Raw genomic sequence first — 24,071 nt, 5'->3', positions numbered from 1 at the left:
TGACCTCCATCCCGTATACTGGGCTCCTTAAAGATCTGTTCTTATTGTGGGTGATCCATCATAGAAAAATACAAATTAGATGCAAGAAATAGAAAATTGTATAATGTGGGGAAATTGAAAGACTCGGATTATTTCTACCATTGCAAATAAGGTTATGAACTGTTTTAATCAATGTTTTAAAATTATGAAGGTTCTTGAGAATATAAATAGGGAAATTATTTCCCCTGATTAGGGAATTAGAGATGAGAGATCTTCAATTTAAAATTATTACTCAGACAGCAGGGAGAGAGGTTAGGTGAAATGCCCTGATGCAGCAAAGAATTCTCTGCTGAAGGCCATGACTAAGGAAGAAAGAGCTAATCCTTTCAATAGAAAAGAAGTTAAACAAACAAAACGGAGAGATGGAGATGGGAGAGGTGTTGTAGTATTCAAAACAAATCCATTGAGCTGAAAGGGTTCTTTCAAAGCACCGAATTTCCTTGACTGTGGGGTAAACAGCAATTGCAAACCTTTTGAAACTAAGCTGGATTTTCCCATTTTATCTTTACCAGCACCAAAACGCTGTAGTCTGTAGTGAGATGCTGAAGATGTTCTATAGGTCAGTTGTGGAGAGCGCCCTCTTCTTTGTGGTGGCGTGTTGGGGAGGAAGCACTAAGAAGAGGGACGCCTCACGTCTTAATAAGCTGGTAAGGAAGGCGGGCTCTGTCGTGGGCAAAGTACTGGAGAGTTTAACATCGGTAGCTGAGCGAAGGGCGCTGAGTAGGCTACGGTCAATTATGGATAACTCTGAACATCCTCTACATAGCACCATCCAGAGACAGAGAAGCAGTTTCAGCGACAGGTTACTATCGATGCAATGCTCCTCAGACAGGATGAAGAGGTCAATACTCCCCAATGCCATTAGGCTTTACAATTCTACCGCCAGGACTTAAGAACTTTTTAAAAGCTATTATTAATGCTTTTTGAGATAGTGATTTAGATGCATGTCATATTTTTTTTACTGAGTTAAGTATTGTATGTAATTAGTTTTGCTACAACAAGTGTATGGGACATTGGAAAAATAGTTGAATTTCCCCATGGGGATGAATAAAGTATCTATCTATCTATCTATCTATCTATCTAAAAGCCTCAGTCAAAACAAACCATAGCTTTCATACTACAATAAAAAGATTGTCATAGAATCAATTTTAGTTTCAAGTGTGTGGGGCAACATATACAAAATGCTGGATGAACTCAGCAGTTCAGGTAAGCATCTATGGAAACAAATAAAGAGTTGACATTTTGGCCCGAGACTCTTCCTCAGGCCTGGGATGTGTGGGAATAAAGTAGCAGTGGACAGAGGAGAAAACTGTACCAGAACCTATAGTTCCCATGGGAACAAGCTCTAAAATGTGTTGGGTGGGGATATTCACCTATGTATCTTCTTGCCACTGGGGCATTACTGCTTTTAAGGAGATTGTGGAACTGTCTTTCTGAGCAGCTACAGTTCTTCTAGTGGAAGGCCTCCCAGATAGCCCTGTATCAATGAAGAACTGTTAATTATATACCTGTGCCTGAATTTCACAGGGGAGCTTGCAAATAGCTGTTTCATGGGGATTGATATCAGCTGCATTTTCCCACAATTTCCATGTGCTGTTGCATCACAGCGTTCTTTTCTTTGCCAAGCACATTGCTCAAATAATCTCAAACACTGAGGTAATTGTGTATCACATCACGAGTGAACTTTCAATTCCTGCGCTTGTCCAGCTTGAAGTGAAACACATAGAATTCGAGGCCCTATGGGTCCAAAATGAACCAATACTTTTTGGAATCAATGTAGATGAAGTGTTTAGGAATTACTCCCTGCTTGGTAATGAACAGTAATCTCTGTGACAGCATACTGTACTTTCCCTTTGAAATCCATTCCATGGGCTTTGACTATATAGTATGCTTAGTGTTAGAGAAGACTCCAAGCAAAGCTTTTGCATGTCATAATTACAGGCCAATATATGGAGAACTTAAGATCACAAACCTCCCCAACAGGATATACCACAAATTGTATTTTTGTAGAAAAATTGTTTTGACCTTCAAAATCAACTGTGGCATGTTATCAGCTCACTTTGATTCAATTTTACCAAACCAACAGTGCATGTTAGCCTTAATCTTGAAAGAAAGACTTCTCTTCCCCAAGAGAATGCGATTGAAATTTCTACTTTCCAGATAACTTTCCCGCAACATCATAGAATCTGCCAAGTTAATTGTTACATTTGGAACTGTTTGGGCTGCTTGAAATCACTTAAACTTGCAATTTAAAAAAAATCATCAAGGAAAAACTGTCAGCTGCTTCTTTGTGCTTTCTTAACCGTAGATGAAAGGAGTGCATTTTAAAGCACGCTTGAAGATGAATTACACATTTTTAGAGCACTGTCCTAGAAATTCAGTTGTGTATTTAAACATAACCCATAAAAGAGTGCTGAGCAGGTAATCCATATGAGTTACCTTGAGGGTCCATGAAGACTCTTTTGAGGTGTTACTCCTTAAGAAAACTTACAAGGTTGGAGATGCCAACAAAAAATTCTTTGCTGAAGCTATTTTAATAGCAATCTCATAGAAATGACTGATGTGGGAATGAATGAATAGTTACACCCCCACGGTATGCATAGTTGTTAAAGGTGCATGCACGTTTTCTAAACCTCTTCAAAGTTCAAATTTCAAAGTAAAATTTATTATCAAAGTGCACATATATTACCGTAAACTACCTTAACATTCATTTTCTTGCAGGTTGTGATTACAGGTGTGTGTGTGTGTGTGGGGGGGGGGGTGTGTGTGTGTGTGTGTGTGTGTGTGTGTGTGTGTGTGTGTGTGTGTGTGTGTGTGTGTGTGTGTGTGTGTGTGTGTGTGTGTGTGTGTGTGTGTGTGTGTGTATACGCACATTTCCCAATGATTGGTGTGCTCCAATTGGCTCAAGCTGTTGGTTACTCACAAATGGTTACATTTATAGAGCATCTAATAGCAGTTCCATTATCTTGACCATTAAAATGTGAAACTGTCACAGTCTTTCTGCAAGATATTGATCTCACAATTCAGAACCTTTAAGTTATGACTTAGAGTCTCATTATAGCTTACAGGAAAATAAGGGCCAACCCTTGCAACAGATCAGCATGACCTGACTTGAATGGTTTTCATTATTCCATAAATATACTAAGCTCTGCATCCATTAGCCTCAGTTTTTCAATCATCAGCATATTTATATCAGCATTGCTGAGTATCTCTTTACTTATAGCAGCACTTTAACATAATTCACTGACAAATACAGCCTGTGATCTCTGCCAGAATAGCGAGCATGGGTCACTCATGGGTAGGGTAAAGGTGGCCAGACATGTGGTTCACCTCCCCATGGAAAATATGGCTGCCATAGCAATGATGCCACAGATGAGATTTCTTCAGTGAGCTGCCACTAGAACCATGCAGGTAAGGTTTATATGCACAGTCTAGTAGTTCATCTGACTGAACATAAGTGTGTTTTCCAGTAAGAAGGCAGCATGCTAGACTGCAGCAGCCATTCTGGGTCCAAATAAAAGATGCAAAACATGTGTTTTTTGTGATGGCATGACCCTGTTGGATATTGGTAATACAAAATACTACAAGTTTGGTTCATTAGTTCATTGGCAACCGATGGGAAAGGAGCTACATGGCTTTGGTTGTTGCATAGAGCAGGGTCTCATGTTGCCATGGCACCTGTTACTGCCACCCATGGAAGGAGATACCGTAGGCAATGTGAGAAAGAGCAGAGGTATGGCTGAGGTGCCGGATTGGACACTTGGCTCCAGGAGGCTGGCTCTCCCATCGATGCTGTTCACTCCCTGGAAGACAAGCTGGATTGCATTCATCTGCGGCAGACCCACTGTAAGATAAGAAACTGCTGGGTGTTTATTCTTGCAGAAACATGGCTCCAGGACAACACCCCATCACCATCAATTTTCAGACCATACAGATGAGGGACTAATAAGAACATTATTTTGTAACTGTAAGTGCTGTTGTAACTAAATGTTTTGGGTGCTATTTTTGACTGCATGTTCTGTGTTTTGCACCTTGGCCGAGAGAAATGCTGTTCCGTTTAGCTGTATCCAAGCATATAGCAGAAGAACAATTAAACTTGAACTTGATAAGCATACCAGTTTAGCATACTAATAAAAGTGAACTCTAATACCTAGGCCTTACAATTTTCAGACAATGGGTTTTAGATTAATTGCATTATTATTTTCTGGTGTCTACCTGTCAACTTAATAAATTAACAGATTGGTTTGGAAGATTACTGTTAGGGCATCACTAGTGGTCTCACTTCTTTCAAAATGCTGAACTAAAACAGTCTAGTTCTGTGGATATACTGCTCTTTCGTGTCATAATTCTGGCTGTTAACTTATTTTTTGATTAGACGCTACCTTTGATTCAATATTATTTTCCTTGAGATTTCCGGCATGTTATCCTAGATCTTTGCCATGATTAAAAATGTTAATTTGACATAATTTTTTTATGATATTGTATTAATCAAACTGCAATAAATCATCAGGCTTAAGTGCACTGAGAAATTTGAGTATTTCTAATGGACTCTTTTATAGGTCCATTTCAATACATTTTGGGTTTCTTAAGGTACTGTTGAAAGAAATTCAAGTGAAGAAATTTCAGATTGGTGGAGTGTTTCCATCCATATCATTAACTGTGTGTATAACAATAACAATAAATTTTGTCTATGTCTTATCACTGTGACAGTTCAAACTGCCTAGTTAGGGAAATAGTAATCAGTCATATTTTTCCATACCTCATTGCTCTTCAGTCATCTTTTCTATAAGTAGCTTAAAATTGAATTTCTTCTGCAGGTAATGAGGTAATGTGATTTTAATGTAGGTATCACAGATATCAGGTCGTCAGCACAATTATCTCTTTGCATGACCAGAGCTCTTAAAGGGTCAGTTTCCAATGGGTTTAACTATTGTCTAGCTTCTTGGTAAATATAATTGGCACCATATATTTCCATCAGTTTGGAGAAACATTATCTGTGAGTGGTGTAGCTGAGGTTGGGTCCACTGCTAAGCAAGAAGAAGGTAGAAACCCCATAGATTTCAAATAAATCAGAACCATTGTGTTCTGCTCCAGGCTTGGCTTTACTGACAGACTCCAGACAATGGCTCAAGATTGAAGGGATCTTTTTACTTATGTTAAAGCAGTCCTTCTCAGGCAAAGAAAGAATTCAACTTTTTGAGACTTTTCCAGTTTCCTAAGCACATAACTACACTGGAATATTGCAGCAATGATCTCATTTGTGCATTACCCATTGGATTTTGTGCAGTATTCCTGTAAATCGTGCTTCTCTAATCATGGGTTGCATATAGCATAAACATCCAGTTAGATTTCACAAAAAAATTGCGAAACTGTGGAAAAATGTGTATGAAAAGTGAGTTATCAGAGCTTAAAGCTCTCTCTCATGGCAGCTACAATACAGCTACAGTAAACATTAAACACAAGTAATTCTATAGATGCTGGAAATGTAAAGCAACATAAAGTCCTGTGGAAGGGTCTTGGCCCAAAATATTGACGGTTTATTCATTTCCATGGATGCTGCCTGGGCTGCTGAGTTCCTCCAGAATTATGTGTCTGTTGCTACAATAATTATTGCCATGGGAATAAGGGATAAAAAGGAGATTGGATACAGTGATCTCCTGTGCATCTCAAGTCAGTCACTTTTTATTGTTATTTTGACCACAAACTGTTGGTACAGTACACAGTAAAAACAAAACAATGTTCCTCCAGGACCATGGTGCTACATGAAACAACACAAAACTACACTAGACTGCAGACCTACACAGGACTACATAAAGTGCACAAAACAGTGCAGGGCAGTATAATAATTAATTAATTAAAAATAAACAAGACAATAGGCACAGTAAAGGACAAATTTCAATATAATAATAAATGATGTAGATGTCAGTCTAGACTCTGGGTATTGAGGAGTCCAATGGCTTGGGGGAAGAAACTGTTACACGGTCTAGTTGTGAGAGCCCAAATGCTTCGGTACCTTTTGCCAGATTGCAGGATGGAGAAGAGTTTGTGTGAGGGGTGTGTGGGGTCCTTCACAATACTGTTAGTATTGTGGGTACAGTGTGTGGTGTAAATGTTTGTAATGGTGGGAAGAGAGATCCCAATGATCTTCTCAGCTGACTTCACTATCCGCTGCAGAGTCTTGCGTTTCGAGCCGGTGCAATTCCCGAACCAGGCAATGATGCAGCTGCTCAGGATGCTCTTGATACATCCTCTGTAGAATGTGGTGAGGATTGGGGGGTGGGAGATGGACTTTACTCAACCTTCGCAGAAAGTAGAAACGCTGCTGGGGTTTCTTGGCTATGGAGCTGGTGTTGAGGGACCAGGTGAGATCCTCTGCCAGGTGAACACTAAGAAATTTAGTGCTCTTAATGATCTTAACGGAGGAGCTGTCAATGTTCAACGGAGAGTGGTCACTCCGTGCTCTCCTGAAGTCAACAACCATCTCTTTTATTTTGTTCACATTCAGAGACAGGTTGCATCTGCATGTTCCTGATGGGTTGGTGTGTTCCATTTGTCTCAAACTGCTGAGAGGTGTAGGCTGAACAAGCCTGCCACACATAAATGGTTAAAATAAAAAGACTGTAGCCAGTGAAGGGGGAACCACCGCTGCCTGTTCCATAATCCTGATCATTAAAAACTGAAGCTGGCAAATTCCTCATGCAGGATATCTTGAATTATAATCTCACTATTGATCACTAGACCATGCTTCCTTAGTTCTACTTTTTAATGGCAGAAGTCATAAGCCACAGCTTAAAAGCTTTAACTTATGCCACTGATGTAAGGAAGATGAGCTGTGATGCCTGCTGGTGTTTGACCAGTGCCCAATTAACAGCAGCTGTGTTAAGATGAATACTGTACAAAAAGTACCCAGGCCAGATTCACACTGAGGACAATATCACCCAGAAATCATCGTCAGTGTGGTCCCAGGTGGGCAAAATGACTTTTACGTGGAATTTGCTCACGAAAAGCATGAATCAACTGGCATGTTCAAAGCAGACTGCACTATCACTTACTGAAATACTGTATACACACACTAAAGTGATTGTTCCTCAGAGTTAAAAAAATGCATGGCATATAAAATCACTTCACCACAAGAGCCTCAAGACTCGCACCACCAGGTTGAAGAACAGTTACTACCCCTCAACCTTTAGCAAAAGAGGATAACTACATTCATTTATTGAGATGTTCCCACAACCAATGATCTCACTTTAAGGACTTTCTATCTTGTTATTTCATGCTCTTGTTATTTATTGCTATTTATTTATTTATATTTGTACAATTCATTGTCTTCTGCACTCCGGTTGATCTTTCACTGAACCTGTTACAGTTACGATTCAAAGAATCCCAGGGTTGTATCTGGTGGCAGATATGTACTCTGATGATAACATTTACTTTGAACTTTGATTATATTTCTAGCCCAAGCATGTGTATAGTGTGTGTATCCTAATAATGGGATCAGATTTAGTGATGATTGAGTAAGTAGCCACTACCTTCGTAGTATTCTGATAAATGTGGGATTGCAACTTTTACCCAAACTGCAACTGAAGTGGCTACGTTTGTGTATTGCTGTGACATTAACAACAAAGTGAGCAGCATATTGGACATGGTTGGGCTGAAGCTGCACTAAAGTAGCCATCCAGTATACAAGTTCCTCTTATTTTTACAGAACGTCAATGGGTTTTAACCTTAAGAAGCTGCCGTGTTAACTTAAATAATCTAGCAAAGTATTAAAGTGCGTTTGCTAATCTTTTTTATTATAACCAGGAGTAAAGTCAGTTATTTTCAATTAACTAGAGCTTTACTGGCTGAGAAATACCGTAACACTATTTCCCTACTACATCCATTTCCTTATTTAGACAGGGTCGGCTATTTTTCAGTGCTTTCATCAAAATGTCTTCTTTCATCTCATTTCCCAGTATGGCAGGAATCTCCGTGGTGCAGTCCATCATTAATGAGATGAATCATGCAAAAGAGTGCCCGGCACTTTAGTGGAAGAGACTAATGTCTCCCACTTACAGCAATCACTATGAAATTAGTTGAGGAAGATTGAACTGCCGTCTCCTCAGTAACAAATGAGTGTATACTAAATTTGATACACTCCTCAGAGGTGGCAATGCATCAGGCGTGAAGGAGGAGGAGGCTACACTCTCAATACTGTGCACAGTCTCTTTACAACTTGAGAATAGAAATGGAGAGGATGGCACACTTTACGGAATCTATCAAAAACAACCATGCACAAGGGAAATATCTCACACTCCATGCCCACAAAATGCTGCCAGTCAATCTGCTCTCCCCATACTACTTGCCTGTATCAAACCTTCACACAGCTTTACAGCTGTCACTGTATCTCATCTATATTTATATCTCAGCAGGGCATACTTTTCAAAATGCAACATATAACCTATAGTTGAAAGCTGCTTCTGAGCATTTCAAATATGAAATAATTGCAATGAAATTGATGTGAATAATGTGCCATTCCTCCCCAATCCCAACTTAACCTAAAGGTTGGACGTTTGACTGTGTATGTATTCTGTCAGTTTACTATAGAATAGAGGTAAAAAGATTAATCAAATCATTCCTCAATGCTCAGGCTTAATGCTATCTCACATCATTACCCCCATATACACATATACATCACTCAAACCTCACAGAACTTCCTTAAATAATTTGTTTAGATTAGTTAGATCAGCATGTGTTAGATTTCTAATGCATAAAAAGCACTATTGAAAAATATTTGATAAGCTCTGTAGAACCTGATAATTTGAAGGCGAAACAAATCTACGGGTATTTTTTACATGCAGCATTGCACTTTCAGCTCCATTGGGAAGGTTTAGGGAACCAGCTGTCTTACATTTGTGCTATTTACTTAATTGTAGGCTTGGAATGGCAGCTTGTTAACACCACCAGTGACCCAGAGCAAGGCAGAGCCACGAAACATTAATATCCTCCTCATCAAGGGTTGCCAGAACAGTTACAAGAAAAAGCACCACAGCTGAGATAAATTGCATTGATGTGGGGAAAGCAAGAGGGCGGGAATCTGCTGGCTACCAAGTGAGCCATCCATAATGCAGAAGGAGATTGGTGCTTCCTAATTGCTGATCTAGCACTTTGCTAAAACAATCCAGACTAATCCCCCAATTCCACCCATTCCCTATAGCAATATATCTTCCCATTTCTCAAGCAATTCAATTCCTTGGCTACCAACTCCATCCCTCTTCTACCAGGATGTTAGACTACAGGCCTATCTGCACCTCTTCATCATTCTTGCTTCTGGACTTGGCTAAAGTGCGATTGACATGAGAGCAGTATGAGCATCTACTGCAGCTCCAGGGTTTCAGAAACTTTTTGTAATAGAAGATGACACATTGGCCATCAGATGTAAGTGATGTAATGGAGTTTCCCACCACAAGCTCTGCATAAGGAGGGGGAGTCTGCTGGGAGAAGAGGGTGGAGCATGGGATAGGAGGAAGGAGGAGGGGTACTGGAGGAAAGTGATCATTTCTCCCCCCTTTACCTCTTCTTTTCCCCATTTCCCATTCTGGCTCCCTTCTTATCACTTCTCTTTTCCTTGCCTATCACCAAAAGGTTAACTTGCAAGTTGAGTTGGTGGTAAGTAAGGGAAAAGCAATGTTAGCTCTCAATTTGAGAGGACTAGAATACAAAAGCAAGGAGGTAGTGCTGAGGCTTTATAAGGCATTGGTCAGACCACACTTGCAGTATGGTAAGCAGTTTTGGAACCCCTTTTCTAAGAAACCAAATGCTGATATTGGAGAGAGTCCAGAGGAAATTCACGAGAATGATACCAGGAATGAAAGGGTTAACACATGGAGAGTGTTTGATAGCTCTGGGCCTGTACTTGATAAAGTTTAGAAGAATGAGTGAGGATCTCATTGAAACCTATTAAATATTGGAAGGCCTAGATAGAGTGGAGGTGGAGAGGTTGTTTCCTGTAGTGGGGGGGGAGGGGGTGGTCTAGGACCAGAGGACACAGACTCAGAATAGAGGGACATCCATTTTAGAACAAAAATTAGGAAAATTCCTTTTGCCAGAGGGTGGTTAGTGTATAGAATTCACTGCCACAGAGAGCTATGCAGGCCAAGTCATTGGGTATATTGAAGGCAGATGTTGAATGGTTCTTGATTAATCAGGGTGCCAAAGGATATGGGCAGGAGGCAGGAGAATGGGGTTGAGAAGGTAAATAAATCAGCCATTTTGGAATGGCAGTGCAGATTTGATGGGCTGAATGGCCTAATGCTGCTACTATGCCTTTTGGTCTTATAAAGACCCATAAATCTTTGCTGCTGGACTTCTCCATTTTGCTTGTCACAGCATGTACGTTTTCAAACTGACCTCATGAATTTCAGAATGCAAATCCATTAACTTATTTTCTGAAGGAGAACTTATATGACTTCATCTTGTTGTGAGTTACTACCTTGTCTAGGTTGCAAGCCACTCATGCAGATAAGTCATTACATGAAGACCCCACCTCTAATCTGACCTATTCCTGTCTCTCAAATCAGCCCCCTAATTGCGACCAGTGTAACTAGTCCTTCAACAACATGCGTTCTCTCTTTTAAGGAACTGGGTATTTAGACTGCACTCAAGATTGAAGATTGTTTATTGTCACTCTGCAGTGTACAGGAGAACAGAATGATTATTACTTTGGGTCCTTTGCAGAGTAAACAAACACAATGCACATAAAGAACACAATAAGAAAAACAGAAGAAAGAACAATACATATAAATATAAAAGCAACTGTCTAAAACACAATGTACAAGTAACTGAGTATGACTATATATACATTAAATTAGCTGTCTTAGATTAGCTTATAGACTGATTGTATGTACGTAAAGACATAATTGGACCAACAACATAATTGGAGTCGGAGGTGGATAAAAGCAAGTGGAATTGGATGAAATGAACAGAGGCATAGGCCAAATCTGAGTGGCTTATGTCAATGAGACTTATCGCCTTGGGTGAAAAGTGAAACAAACACATACTGTTGCCCACAAACTGACACCCTAACCATTAAATTATGCAGCTTCTGAGCTGGTAGCTGTAAGGTCTCAAACTGGGTCACTCTGGTTCTTCGTTTATCCTACATCTTCACTCTTCTACCTGCCGTCTTCCCTCCTCAAAGTAGTTTGCAGATCGTCTCTGTCAGATTGAAAATGGCACCAGGACAGTTATCACGAGGGAGGAGAATAAATTATTAGGCGGATATGTATACTATCCACATACAGTATTGTAAATCAGCAGATATAGTGAGGTAGCAAATGAAGTACAGCTTATGAATTACTTTCATCTGTTGATTCACTCCTATTACTGGCTCCGATCTCAATAGTAGTCATTCTAGTCTGAGCAGGAGTGCTTTAAGCTTGCCTGTCCTCCTATTGTCCCACTACCGATGTTCGCATGCTAGAGTGGACAAACCGTCTCGGTATGTGTTTCATAATGTACTTGGGTTATGCCCTGTCACCGTTGAGGATTTGTGCATGCAGATGTAGGTGTGTGGCTTGCGACAGATGCAAATGCATAAAGGTGAGGTGAACCTGTGACTGTTAGATAGTTACCCTTTATTGTAGAAGCTGTTGGTAGTTGTCAAGTAGGGATGTGGGCAGTGTGTAAAACTGCTATTTTTATATGGTAGGATATTTCACTTAATAATGCATTCACTGGCTTTCACTAGACCTTTACTCCTTGCTGAATTGCTTCCAGGCTGACCTTTGGCAATGACTGTCATGGCTGTCTCCTTCCTCTGTCATTTGAAAGTATGTCAGGAGACCATCTGTCCCCTGTGGATACAGTACATCATTCCTTCTTTCTGCTAAGATCTCTCGTGCCATGTCAGTAAATCTAGTCTTTCCCTCTCTCCTGTCTTATGCCACTCACATATAATATAGCTCCCAGGTAAGATTGAGTTCCCGAATGCCTGCCAATGCATGCTTCTCCTTTAAGATCAACATTAACCGTGCAAGTTAGTTAGTGCTAACCACTCAAAGTATTCACACAGTTACTCAGAACTGTGTCAGCTCCAGCAACATGCATAATCGTGTAATTTTATCAGGCAACAAAAAGTCAGCAAGATGGTGGGTCAAACATGCAATCTGATCCTTGTATTTGATACTGGTGGGTCTCCATTCCTATACAGACAAGATGCTACATCTGAAGTCATTAGAAGAAGCATTAATAATACCAATTTCTTCTTTAATCCTAGGTCTATGAATTCTTTGTTAACAAGCTCTTGGCTTCTATTGATTAACATATGACGTTCTTGTCAATCTAACTTTCCAAATTACTTTAATTCTTGAGCAACAACTTTTGTATAAGCGTAAAATTCCCATCTCCCTTGCTTGCCCTTCTCAGTTTGAGATTAATTTTGGAAGTTACATAGTACATGCCTCTTCTCTCTTTCTTGATCTCCACTTGAGATTAAATTTGGTAGGTACTTAATACAATTATATCTAATCAGGCAATATCTGTAAATTGCTGTATCGATGTAGTGGTCTTCGAAAATATCCTGGCTATATCTCCACATGAATGAATTTATTTCAAGCATGCAGAAGTTATTTGGGGAAAACCTGCTGTTCAGCACACAAGATGATTTAAGCCTGATTACATCATCAAAAACAAACCTTTCAGAGCCTTGTCCTTGATGGGCAAATACACACATATCTTTAAGCAAACATGGTAACCATCACTCAGATTAGATTTGCAGCTAGTGAATTGTTCCATCTTTAATTAAAAATGGCAACAACCTGAGACACGCAAGCTGCCTACATAAAGGCTAGTCCTCGCTCATGTGCCCTGTGATAGATAAAAGTCATTTTGAACAATGCAAATCTTATCCAAGGATTTACACCCTGAACCAAAAATGCACAATCTATTTGAGGAATTGTTAAATTATCTCCAACAAATAACAGAAAGCTTCTATTTTTCAAAATGCTTTCAAATATTATCTACATATAATTATACACTCAATGGTATATTTATACACCAATTAATATACACTCTATCAGTTGCCTTCTGTACCTAATAAGGAGCCAACAGTATATTTGTTTGTGGTCTTCTGCTGTAGCCCACCCACTTATATGTTTGACATGTTATATGTTCAGAGATGCTTTTCTGCACACCAGTGTTCTAATGTTTGGCTATTTGAGTTACTATGGTTCAAGCATTGGCCATTCTCCTCTGATGTCTCTCATTAAGAAAGCAATTTCCCCATAGAACTGAAGCTTACTGGATGTTTTTTTTTATTTTTGCACCATTCTCTGTAAACTCTAGAGACTGTCCTGCATGAAAGTTCCAGTAGATCAGCAGTTCCTGAGATACTCAAACCACCCGGTCTGGCACCAGCATTCATTACACGGTCAAAGTCACTTTGATCACATTCTTCCCCATTCTAATGTTTAGTCTGAACAACAACGGACCCTCTTGATCAGGTCTGCACAATTTTAGGCGTTGAGTTGCTGCCACATGATTGGCTGATTAGATATTTGCAATAACAAGCAGTTGCACAGTTGGACCGAATAAAATCACCACTGGGTAGATATCTAAGCATTTAAATACATATATGGTGCAGTTCAGTTAACTGGGATATATTGGGGCCAGTACATTTTGGCTCAATGAAGCAACTGCCCCAATTAGCAGAACTTCCATGCATATAGTTAAAGGGGGAAAAAAAGACAAGTTACTGCTTAACTGGGTAACAACTTATGTATTTAATTGAAATACAGAATGGATTAGAATTATACCAATACCCCTACAGTACTATAAAACTGAGAATTAGTTATTGACAGAGGTATTCATCTGTTGTGTTCTTCTAATTGACTATAAATGAACAAAGTAAGTATAGACACCTAGTGCAGATAATGGACTGCCTTCATACAATGCTTTAGACAACTGCATCGTCCAAGTCTTCAAAGCCATTGTAAAATTGAAAATGATTGTCAATACCTTCATAATTCCTAACTTGAATTATTGAAATCATTTCATTTTCACTCCAAACCTGAATACTTGAAACCACGGTGAGCTGAGTGGTTCCAGATTTTCTTACTGCTTACTTCTGCCAACTGTCAGTGACAAATATCACTGCTTTTTGAACACAACTGAATCACTCTATGCACAGTGCAGTGTCTAATGGCCATGCAAATGCATGAAAGGTATGTGAGTTAGAAACTCTTTGGTCTTCTTCCCCATAGCTCAATTGGGGCAGAAGACTGTTGCTGAACTATTTTCTCAATTTAGCTTTTGTTCTTTAAGAGTGTTCCCAAATAAATGGCTGTCTCAATTAACTGATGGCCCAATTAACTGGAATCCACTATAGACACATTTCAGATTTACACTTTGTACATATCGGTCAAGCTAAAAATATCCCCAGGGTGTGGGAAAAAAAATCACTAGAATGTTTGTGTACGGTCAATGTTGAAAATGAATTTGGCTGAAGCCATAAACTTTGTGTGTAGGGATTGAGGAAGAGGAGTTATTGGTGGGGAAGATACTGTCTGATGGAGGGTAGTTCTGCTGAATAACCGGTAGTGGCTGTGCTGGGATCCTATTGATCTGGTATCATACATCTTGTCTCATAACAAGTGTAATGTTGTGAGCCACTCTGCATTTTAAATTGTTTGCAATATGTTAAATGCACAGGAAGATAAAAAGATAGCAGGAAATAGATATTACTAATAGAAAAAATGGAAAATCTTATATCTTGAAATAGTGAGAAAGTTCAGAGGGGCATATGTCCTTTTGCATATAAATTATTCAAATTTACAGTGCAGACAAGTAGTTAGGTGAACTATATATTAGTGTTTATTACAAAAGGATTTAAGAGTATAGATCTCACAGTTGACATTGTGCCTGGAATATAGACCTAGTCTCACTACCTAAACAACAATGTGAACCTTGATTCTGATTCTGATATACTTGGGACAGAGGGAGTGCAATGAAGCTTCACAAGATTGATTGTTATCGCGAGAGATTAAGAAGGCTGAGCCAATACTGCCTTGAATTCAGAAGAATGAGAAGTGATTGCATTGAAACAAAATTCTTATTGGGCTTGACCTGGAAGGTGCTGGGAAGATGTTTCCTTGGCTTCAACTGCCTAAAGACGTGGGTCATGGTCTCAAATTAAGTGATTGGCCATTTAGGATTGAGATGAAATCTGAAGTCCAAGGGCAACAAAGAATGAAAACTCCAGGTGAGAGAGGGTAATTTCAAAGTAGATGTGAGGGGCATGTTTTGTTTTTTTTTGTTTTTGTTTTTGTTTTGTTTTTTGTTTTTTTACACAGAGACTGATGGGTACCTGGAATGTGCCAGCTGGAGTAGAGACAGATACAATAGAGACTTTAAAAGACCGTGGAATGAATGATAGGTGCAGGAATGTGAGGAAAATAGAAGGAGTACAGACATTGCGTAGGCAGAGCAGATTAGGTAGGTTGGCCATTTGATTGGAAAGACACAACAGTGTGGGCCGAAGAGCCTGATCTATATTCTATGTTCCAGTGGCCCAAAGGAGATGACTGTGACTGTTGGAGGATATCATTGTAGTAGTTTCCTGGGCATGATCATGGAGAGCTGCTTTAAACAAGGCCCATACAATAGTCAAGTGTGGTCTGAGGAACATTAGGTAACACACCACAGAAATGCCAAGCAATGATTATTTCCAGCAAGATAGAGTCCAACCTCACCTCCCCTTTACAGTCATTGGAATCACCACATTTCCCAATCCCAACATCCAGGGGTAAGCTATGAATAGAAACTCCACTGGACCAATGAAAAGAATACATCATCTATAAGAACAGAGTCCTGTAGTGGATGCCTCATCTTCCGACACACTAAAAACCTTCTCGGTATTTACAAGGTACAAGTCAGGATTGCAGTGGAACCCTTTCCATTAAGCTTGATGAGAGCAGCTCCAACATCTCTCAAGAAGCCTGATGACATCCTGAACAAAATGGTCCCCTTGATTGCAATTCTGAACATAACAATGAGTATCAGAATTTGAAATCCTTGTGAAAGAGATATTCCAACATTTTCAGGTTTTCTTAACAAGGAATATCTATTAGGTTAAGAAGTTTGGTCTGGCAAAACTCCTGGCAAATGAGAAACATTTTAAGGAGATCAAGGCAACTGGCAAGGACATTTGCATGATGCTGCAGACATGAATAGAATCATTCAGCCTTGGAGAAATTCTGCAGAACAATAGATTTACAACATAATCCAAATATTTAAAAAGAGATTAAATCAGACCTCAGGAATACTGTACAAGAGCTATATTCACAACTAGAAGCGAAAGAAGACTTTACATACAACACAATAGAGTGGCAAGAACTCAATAATGAAGAGTTATCACAGTGACAAAAATGATTTGAATGTATCATGCATAAAAAGTGATAATTCATTAGGTTGTCTAGGCTTCCAGAAAACAGGTACAGGAGGTACCTAATAAAGTGGCTACTGAGTGGCTGCTCATGGATTTTCTGCTCATATAGCCCATCCACTTGAAGGTTCAATACACTGCGCATTCAGAGATGTTCTTCTGCACACTGCTGGTTATTTGACTTACTGTCACCTTCCTGTCAGCATGAACCACTCTGGCCATTCTCCTCTGATCTCTCATTAACTAGGCATTTTCTCCCACAGAACTGCCACTTACTGTATGTTTATTGACTTTCAAACCATTTTTTGTAAACTCTAAAGATTGTAGTGCATTAAAATCCCAGGAGATCGGCGGTTCCTGAGATACTCAAACCACCCCATCTGGCACCAACAATTATTCCATGATCAAAGTCATTTAAAACATATATCTTCTCCATTCTGATGTTAGGTCCAAAAAACAACTAAATGGCTTGACCATGTTTGAATGCTTTTCATGAACATTTCACTCATCCAGGCTCATATCCCCACATGCTTCAAATCAGGTAACATCATCACTCTACCAAAGAATTCTACACCTTCAGATTGAAACAACTACCACCCAGAGGCACTGACACCAATCAACATAAAGTGCTTTGAATAGCTGATAATGGCACATATCAAAATCTCAATTCCTGCCACAATGGGCACTCTCCAATATGCTTACCGATGGAACTGCTCTACGTCAGATGGCATAGCATCTGTCATGTACCAGGCCCTGACAATCATAGAAAACAAGGATACTTATATCAAAATGTTGTTTCTGGATTTCAGTTCGGTATTCAATGCTATTGTCCCACAGACCATTGTGAACAAATTCCTACTCTTTGGCCTAAATACAGCACTAAGCAGACTTCAGTCAGAATGCATACCGGCTCCTTCCTCCTGTCATCCTCAACATGCCTGTAAGCTCAGCCCATTGTGGTACACTCTGCTCACACACGACTGCATGATCAGACACCTGAGCAATCACCTTGTCAAATTCGCTGAGCACACAACAGTGGTGGGACCCGTCACCAACAACAGCGAGATGGCCTACAGAGAGGAGGTCTGGTACCAGGCAAATAACCTCCTCTTTAATTTCGACAAGACAAAGGGGATGGTTATCAATTTCAGGAGAGCCCCACCCTATAACGCCAGCGGCACACCAGTGGAAACTGCAAGCAGTTTTCAAACTCCTTGGAGTACATGCCACACATAACCACTCATAGTCTCAAAACACATCCTCCACAATGATGAAAGCTCACCAACGGCTCTACTTTCTGAGGGGACTGGGGGAGGGAGCACGTACTCACATCATTCTACAGATGTGGAGTAGAGAGCATCCTGACAAGCTGCATCAGTTGTTGGTACGGAAACTGCACCATGGTGGACAAGAAGGCTCTACAATTGTAGTCAAAACTGCTCAATGCATCACTGGCACCAGCCTACATGCCATCAGAACGTATATACAGAAAGGTGCCTGAAAAGGACCAGTAGCATCATGAAGGATCGCATACACCCTGTTCACGTATTGTTCTTTCTGCTCTTATTAGGGAAGAGGCTAGGTAGCATCCACGCCAGGACCACCAGGCTCAAAAACAGTTACTCTCCCCAAGCAACAAGTCTGATCAACCCCTCCACCTACTAACTCTACCATTATTTTATTTCCTGTCAGTCACCTCATTTACAGCCAAGTGTCACTTTATGGACACACAATCAATCTTTGTATACAAGCTATCTTATATATATATTCTGTAATTAATGATGATTTTGTGGGGTTTTTGCACTGCATTGGGTCCAGAGTAACAATTACTTTGTTCTCTTTTATACTTATGGACAGGAAATGACATTAAATAATCTTGAATCTTAATTCTTTAATATATTGGGTTGTTGTGACATGACTGGCTGGTCAGATATTTGCATTAAAAAGCAGATGTACAGGCATACCTAATAAAGTGACAAACCTGTGTATATTCTCCTGTGAAGCCCAATCTCAGACTTGGGTGTTGTAGGTCTGTCTTATTGACAGAAGCGAACAAAACCAAATTCAGGAGTACAGAGAGGGTGGAAGATGAAGTTAACATTTTGCAGAATAATTCAGATCTTTTTGCAATTGGAAAACAAAAGCAAATGAAAATTCATCATCGATTTTGTAGCTAAGTATTGCATGTTGGAAAAGCATGAGCAATCTTCGAAGACTCAATAAAATTATCACACTGTGGTTTGAAACAGTAGATTAATTAATGTCAACATGTAACATACTAATTAAAGGAATAAACATTTTTGTACACACGACTAGATGATTATAATATTCTGAAAAATGGGAACTGTACTTTTGGAAAATACTAATTGATGAATATAAAGAATGTACCAAGCAGGAAATCAATAGTGTTCAACGAAAACCTGACCCATTTGCCATAAGGTCCTGCTTTCCCACCCACACATCATTGTGAGTGGTGCCTGGTATTTATCTGGGTACTGCTGAACTACCAACACAAGCCAATCCTTTTTAGGTCTTTAACCTTTACATTGACCCTACCCATAGTGGCAGATTCACTGTAAGATAGTCAGCAAGCACCCTAACTGAGGGTAACAAGGGGAACAGGGAAGGGTATTAACAACATAGTGTAAAAAATGTGCCGCACCAGTGCCTCTCTTCCTCCCACTCCTGTAATTGTACACAGATAGTTAACTTCATCACTCAGTAGTCACGTGATTCATTGTCACTGAATTTTTCCATTTACTGTAGGCTCCAAATAATTGGATGTTGGCTGTCAAGGAAAAAACTAAATTGTCATACAACTGGAAGAGTTCATTAGGATCCAATACAATTCTCATTAGAAAACGCTTCACTATTTTATAGGTCTTGAGTACATTCCGAGTTCACTTAATAGCACCTCTGGGGGCACAGCGGGAGCATTCTGTGAGTTGCTTGGACTGTCAACCATCCTATTATTCTTCTAATGTTAAGTGTCCATCACTGAAAGAATCTGTGGGTCTGATAAATGGGTACAAGAAGACAGTAGCATTATTCTGTTTAAAGCTACCTGTAACTTTACTGAATGCAACACAGGTGAGTTGTCAAATCACTTTTTAAATTATGTACAATTATAATTCCGATAGACAATTTCGAACAAGGCTGGAGGCAACATCGGATGCAAGGCAACTCTGGCAGGGTTTGCAAGACATTATTTGCTACAAAGCAAAACCCAATAGCATGAATGGCAGTGATGCTTCACTACCAAATGAACTCAATGCCTTCTATGCCCCTTTGAAAGGCAGAACACAACTCCAACTGTGAAGATCCCTGCTGCACCTGATGACCCTGTGATCTCTGTCTCAGAGGCTGATGTTAGGCTGTCTTTAAAGAGAGTGAACCCTCGCAAGGCGGAATGTCCCGATGGAGTACTTGGTAAGGTTCTGAAAACCTGTGTCAACCAACTGGCGGCAGTATTCAAGGACATTTTCAAACTCTCACTGCTACAGGTGGAAGTTCCCACTTGCTTCAAATAGGCAACAGTGCCTAAGAAAAATAATGTGAGCTGCCTTAATGACTACTGCCTGGTGGCACTCACATCAACAGTGATGCAATGCTTTGAGAGGTTGGTCATGACTAGACTGAACTCCTGCCTCAACAAGGACCTAGACCCATTGCAATTTGCCTGTCGCCACAACAGGTCAACAGCAGATGCAATGTCAATGGCTCTCCACACGGCTTTAGACCACCTGGACAACACAAACACCTATGTCAGGATGCTGTTCATTGACTATAGCTTAGCATTTAATACCAACATTCTCACAACCCTGATTGAGAAGTTGCAGAACCTGGGCCTCTGTAACTCCCTCTGCAATTGGATCCTCGACTTCCTAACCAGAAAACCACAATTTTTGCGGATTGGTGATAACGTATCCTCCTAGCTGACGAACAACACTGCCTCACCTCACAAGTGTGTGCTTAGCTTACTGCTCTACTCTTTAAATACACGATTGTGTGGCTAGGCATGGCTCAAATACCATCTACAAATCTGCTGACAATACAACCATTCTTGGTAGAATCTCAGGTGGTGACGAGAGGGCGTACAGGAGTGAGATATGCCAACTAGTGGAGTGGTGCCGCAGCAACAACCTGGCATTCAGCACTAGTAAGATGAAAGAGCTGATTGTGGACTTCAGGAAGGGTAAGACAAAGGTACACATACCAACCCTCATAGAGGGATCAGAAGTGGAGAGAGTGAGCAGCTTCAGTTCCTGGGTGTCAAGATCCCTAAGGATCTAACCTGGTTCCAACATATCAATGTAATTATAAAGAAGGCAAGACAGTGCCTATCCTTTATTAGGAGTTTGAAGAGATTTGGCATGTCAACAAATACACTCTAAAACTTCTATAGATATACCGAGCAGAGCTTTCTGACAGGCTGCATTACTCTCTGGTATGGAGGGGCTACTTCACAGGACTGAAAGAAACTGCAGAAGGTTGTAAATCTAGTCAGCTCCATCTTGGGCACTAGCCTACAAAGTACCCAGGACATCTTCAGGGAGTGGTGTCTCAGAAAGGCAGCATCCATTATTAAGGACCTTCAGCACCCAGGGCATGCCCTTTTCTCACTGTTACCATCAGGCAGGAGGTACAGAAGGCTGAACACACACACTCAGCGATTCAGGAACAGTTTCTTCCCCTCTGCCGTCCGATTCCTAAATGGACGTTGAATCTTTGGACACTACCTCACTCTTTTAAAGTTACAGTATTTCTGTTTTTGCACGTTTTTAAAAATCTATTCAATATACGTAATTGATTTACTTGTTTACTTATTATTATTATTTCTTATTTATTACTATTTTTTCTTTCTGCTAGATTATGTATTGCATTGAACTGCTACCGTTAAGTTAACTAATTTCACGTCACATGGTGGTGATAATAAATCTGATTCTGATTCATAATCTCCTTAAAACATATCCATACAATCATAAAACATCATCCGCTGTACTTCATCTTACCTTCCTTTTATCATATAGACCATGGTTGTCCAGTAACATGTTTTTCTCGCGGTTGGCATATCTTCTTAAGTCACGTTCAAATTGCTATGCGAAAGACAAAATAAAGAGTTACATTAACCTTTCACAAAACTTGGCAGAAAGTTGTTTTTCAGATTATTGAAAAATCTCACTGTTGGTTCCAGCAGCAATTTATTGATCAACTTACCAACTTGTTAACCAGCTTGATAGAATGTGACAAAACATGAGTGTCTATGATATGAAATATGGATACAGATATCTGGTGCATTCAGTGCTACTAATCAGCAATAAACTTATAGCCAAGTGTCTTTACAAAAATATCCCCCATGTAAACCATTTACTTTGCGGGTGGATCTGTCATTTTTGTTCCATTCTGATGTGTATCATCCCAGTGTATCTATAAAAAGCCAAAATTGATTTGCCAGCAACTTTTTCACAAAATGCCCTTTGAATATATCAATACTGCTACCTTGATGATAATAACTGTTGTATATTCATCACTTGACCCATATCATTTGGAGTTGGATCACCATCACACAATTAATTATTGTAAACCAGCATGTAAAATATTCTTCAAAGTGAAGTGTAGTAATTATTGTTACACACAGAAAGCCCTGGAGGCCTCAGTTGGAAAGCTCCCGAAAACTGGTACAGAGAGTTCAATGCATGATTAACCCTTTGTTTCCCTTGCACTATTTTCTTGCTGCCTGTCCAATTGCAGTTAACATTTACCATGCTGTTAAATGCCTGTGTGCCATAGCCAGGGACCTGTAGTTTTGAGTGATCTGTTAGCTTGAGACACTTAAAAGCTCAAATGTAGAAGTGGGGCAGCAGTAAGTAATAAAAGTGACTGCAGAAATCATTGTAAATAGAAAGGCAAACAGAATGGGAGTTTTTCAGGTGGCACTTTGGAACCTTAGTGGAAGGAACCAAGAGCGCCCCCCCCCCCCCCCCACATAATCTCTACAAAATGCAATAAGTAGAGATAGCTGTGAGCACCATTACCAGAAGTCAGGTCCTGAGGATCCAGATGCAACATTATAAAGAGCTTAATGACCTCAAACATCTTGACATGGGCTTCAGATGCCACATCCTATTTGCTACATAGTGGCCTTCAATACTGTTCACCGTTCCACAATGTAAGCTGATCCGATCCCAGCAGAAGGCAATCAAGAACAAAGGTAAAGGTTCAACAGGACTTGTAACGAGTCACACGCAGTGACGGATGAGCTAAGGCAGAGTGAAGCAGTTCTTGAAGGCAACTCAATACCTTTCTAGGCAACCAAAGGTAATTGCTGGCCTTGCCCACAATGTCTATGCTTCATGCTTGTACATGACTAGGAGCCCTGGGCCGCGATATCAGTGGGTACACAGTGTCATCCAGTCACCCAACCATCTTTTAGTTGCAGAGCTTCAGCAAGTTGGTGCCTCCAGTTTGCTGTGGGGTAAGTTCATCATGATTGCTTCTGGGCTACTGGGTGAAGCCCAGTGTGACCTGCTGCCTGTGTTTTTCAGCCAGACTGTGAAGGTTCCTCTTGATAGTGGAACAATTCAGAGTTCAAGGGCATCCACAAAGAGAACCATGGGCAATCATTATGAACCTGTACTGGAGGGGGGCCTATATATAAGATGATGAGAGGCACTGGTTGTGTGGATAGCCTGAGACTTTTTCCCAGGGCTGAAATGGCTAACATGAGAGGGCATAGTTTAAAGGTGCTTGGAAGTAGGTACAAGGGGGTCCTCAGAGGTAAGTTTTTCACACAGAGAGTGGTAGGTGTATTGAATGCACTGCCAGTGAAAGTGGTAGAGGCAGATGCTATAGGGGCTTTTAAGAGGCTCTTAGATAGGTACATGGAGCTTAAAAAAATAGAGGGCTATGCGATAGGGAAATTCTAGTAAACACAAAGTACACTGCAGATGCTGTGGTCAAATCAACACGTACAAACAAGCTGGAGGAACTCAGCAGGTCAGGCAGCATCCGTGGAAACGAGCAGTCAACGTTTCGGGATGAGACCCTTTGTCAGGACGAAGGTTGACTGCTCGTTTCCACGGATGCTCCCTGACCTGCTGATTTCCTCCAGCTTGTTTGTAAGGGAAATTCTAGGCAGTTTCTAAAGTAGGGTACATGGTTGGCACAACATTGTGGGCCTAAGGGCCTGTAATGTGTGGTAGATTTCTAATCCTTGCTGAGCCACAGCTGCACTACATGCAATACACACTGATTTGACAGGATGAAATGTGAAACATAGGATGTTCTTCCATACACATATCTACGAGTATATGACTCATCGGACTCAAAGATAACCACTGTCCCACAATTATTGGACTCCTGAACAGTCCTCTCATACACTAAAAGACGGACTCTGGCTCTCCCAAACTACCTCATTGTGTTCCTTGCATTTGATTTGTCTACCTATACACTGCATTTTTCCTGTAACTGAAATAAGACATTTTTCATTCTGTTTTCTAATTCTGTTTTATCCGCTTACTCGTCAACTACCCCACTGCCCAATGTAATGTAAGCTACAAGATGAAAGGAGCTTGTGATAAGTTTGTGACTACTGCCTCCTCGATGGATACTA

The 24,071-nt window shown here is 40.3% G+C and overlaps 1 protein-coding gene across 1 annotated transcript in view; it reads right to left on the bottom strand.

Annotated features, from left to right (window-relative positions):
- Positions 1-24,071, bottom strand: part of dntt (deoxynucleotidyltransferase, terminal) — a 251,070-nt gene that overhangs the window by 42,126 nt on the left and 184,873 nt on the right. The window contains exon 10 of the mRNA XM_073027511.1: positions 21,472-21,555. Within this exon, the coding sequence (XP_072883612.1) occupies positions 21,472-21,555 (84 nt within the window). The remainder of the gene's footprint in view (positions 1-21,471; positions 21,556-24,071) is intronic.

The sequence above is a fragment of the Hemitrygon akajei genome, chromosome 23 (genome assembly GCF_048418815.1).
Source record: "Hemitrygon akajei chromosome 23, sHemAka1.3, whole genome shotgun sequence".
Taxonomy (NCBI): Eukaryota; Metazoa; Chordata; class Chondrichthyes; order Myliobatiformes; family Dasyatidae; genus Hemitrygon; species Hemitrygon akajei.
The sequence above is the reverse complement of the archived record's forward strand: the minus strand, read 5'-3'. Positions and strand labels throughout refer to the sequence as shown.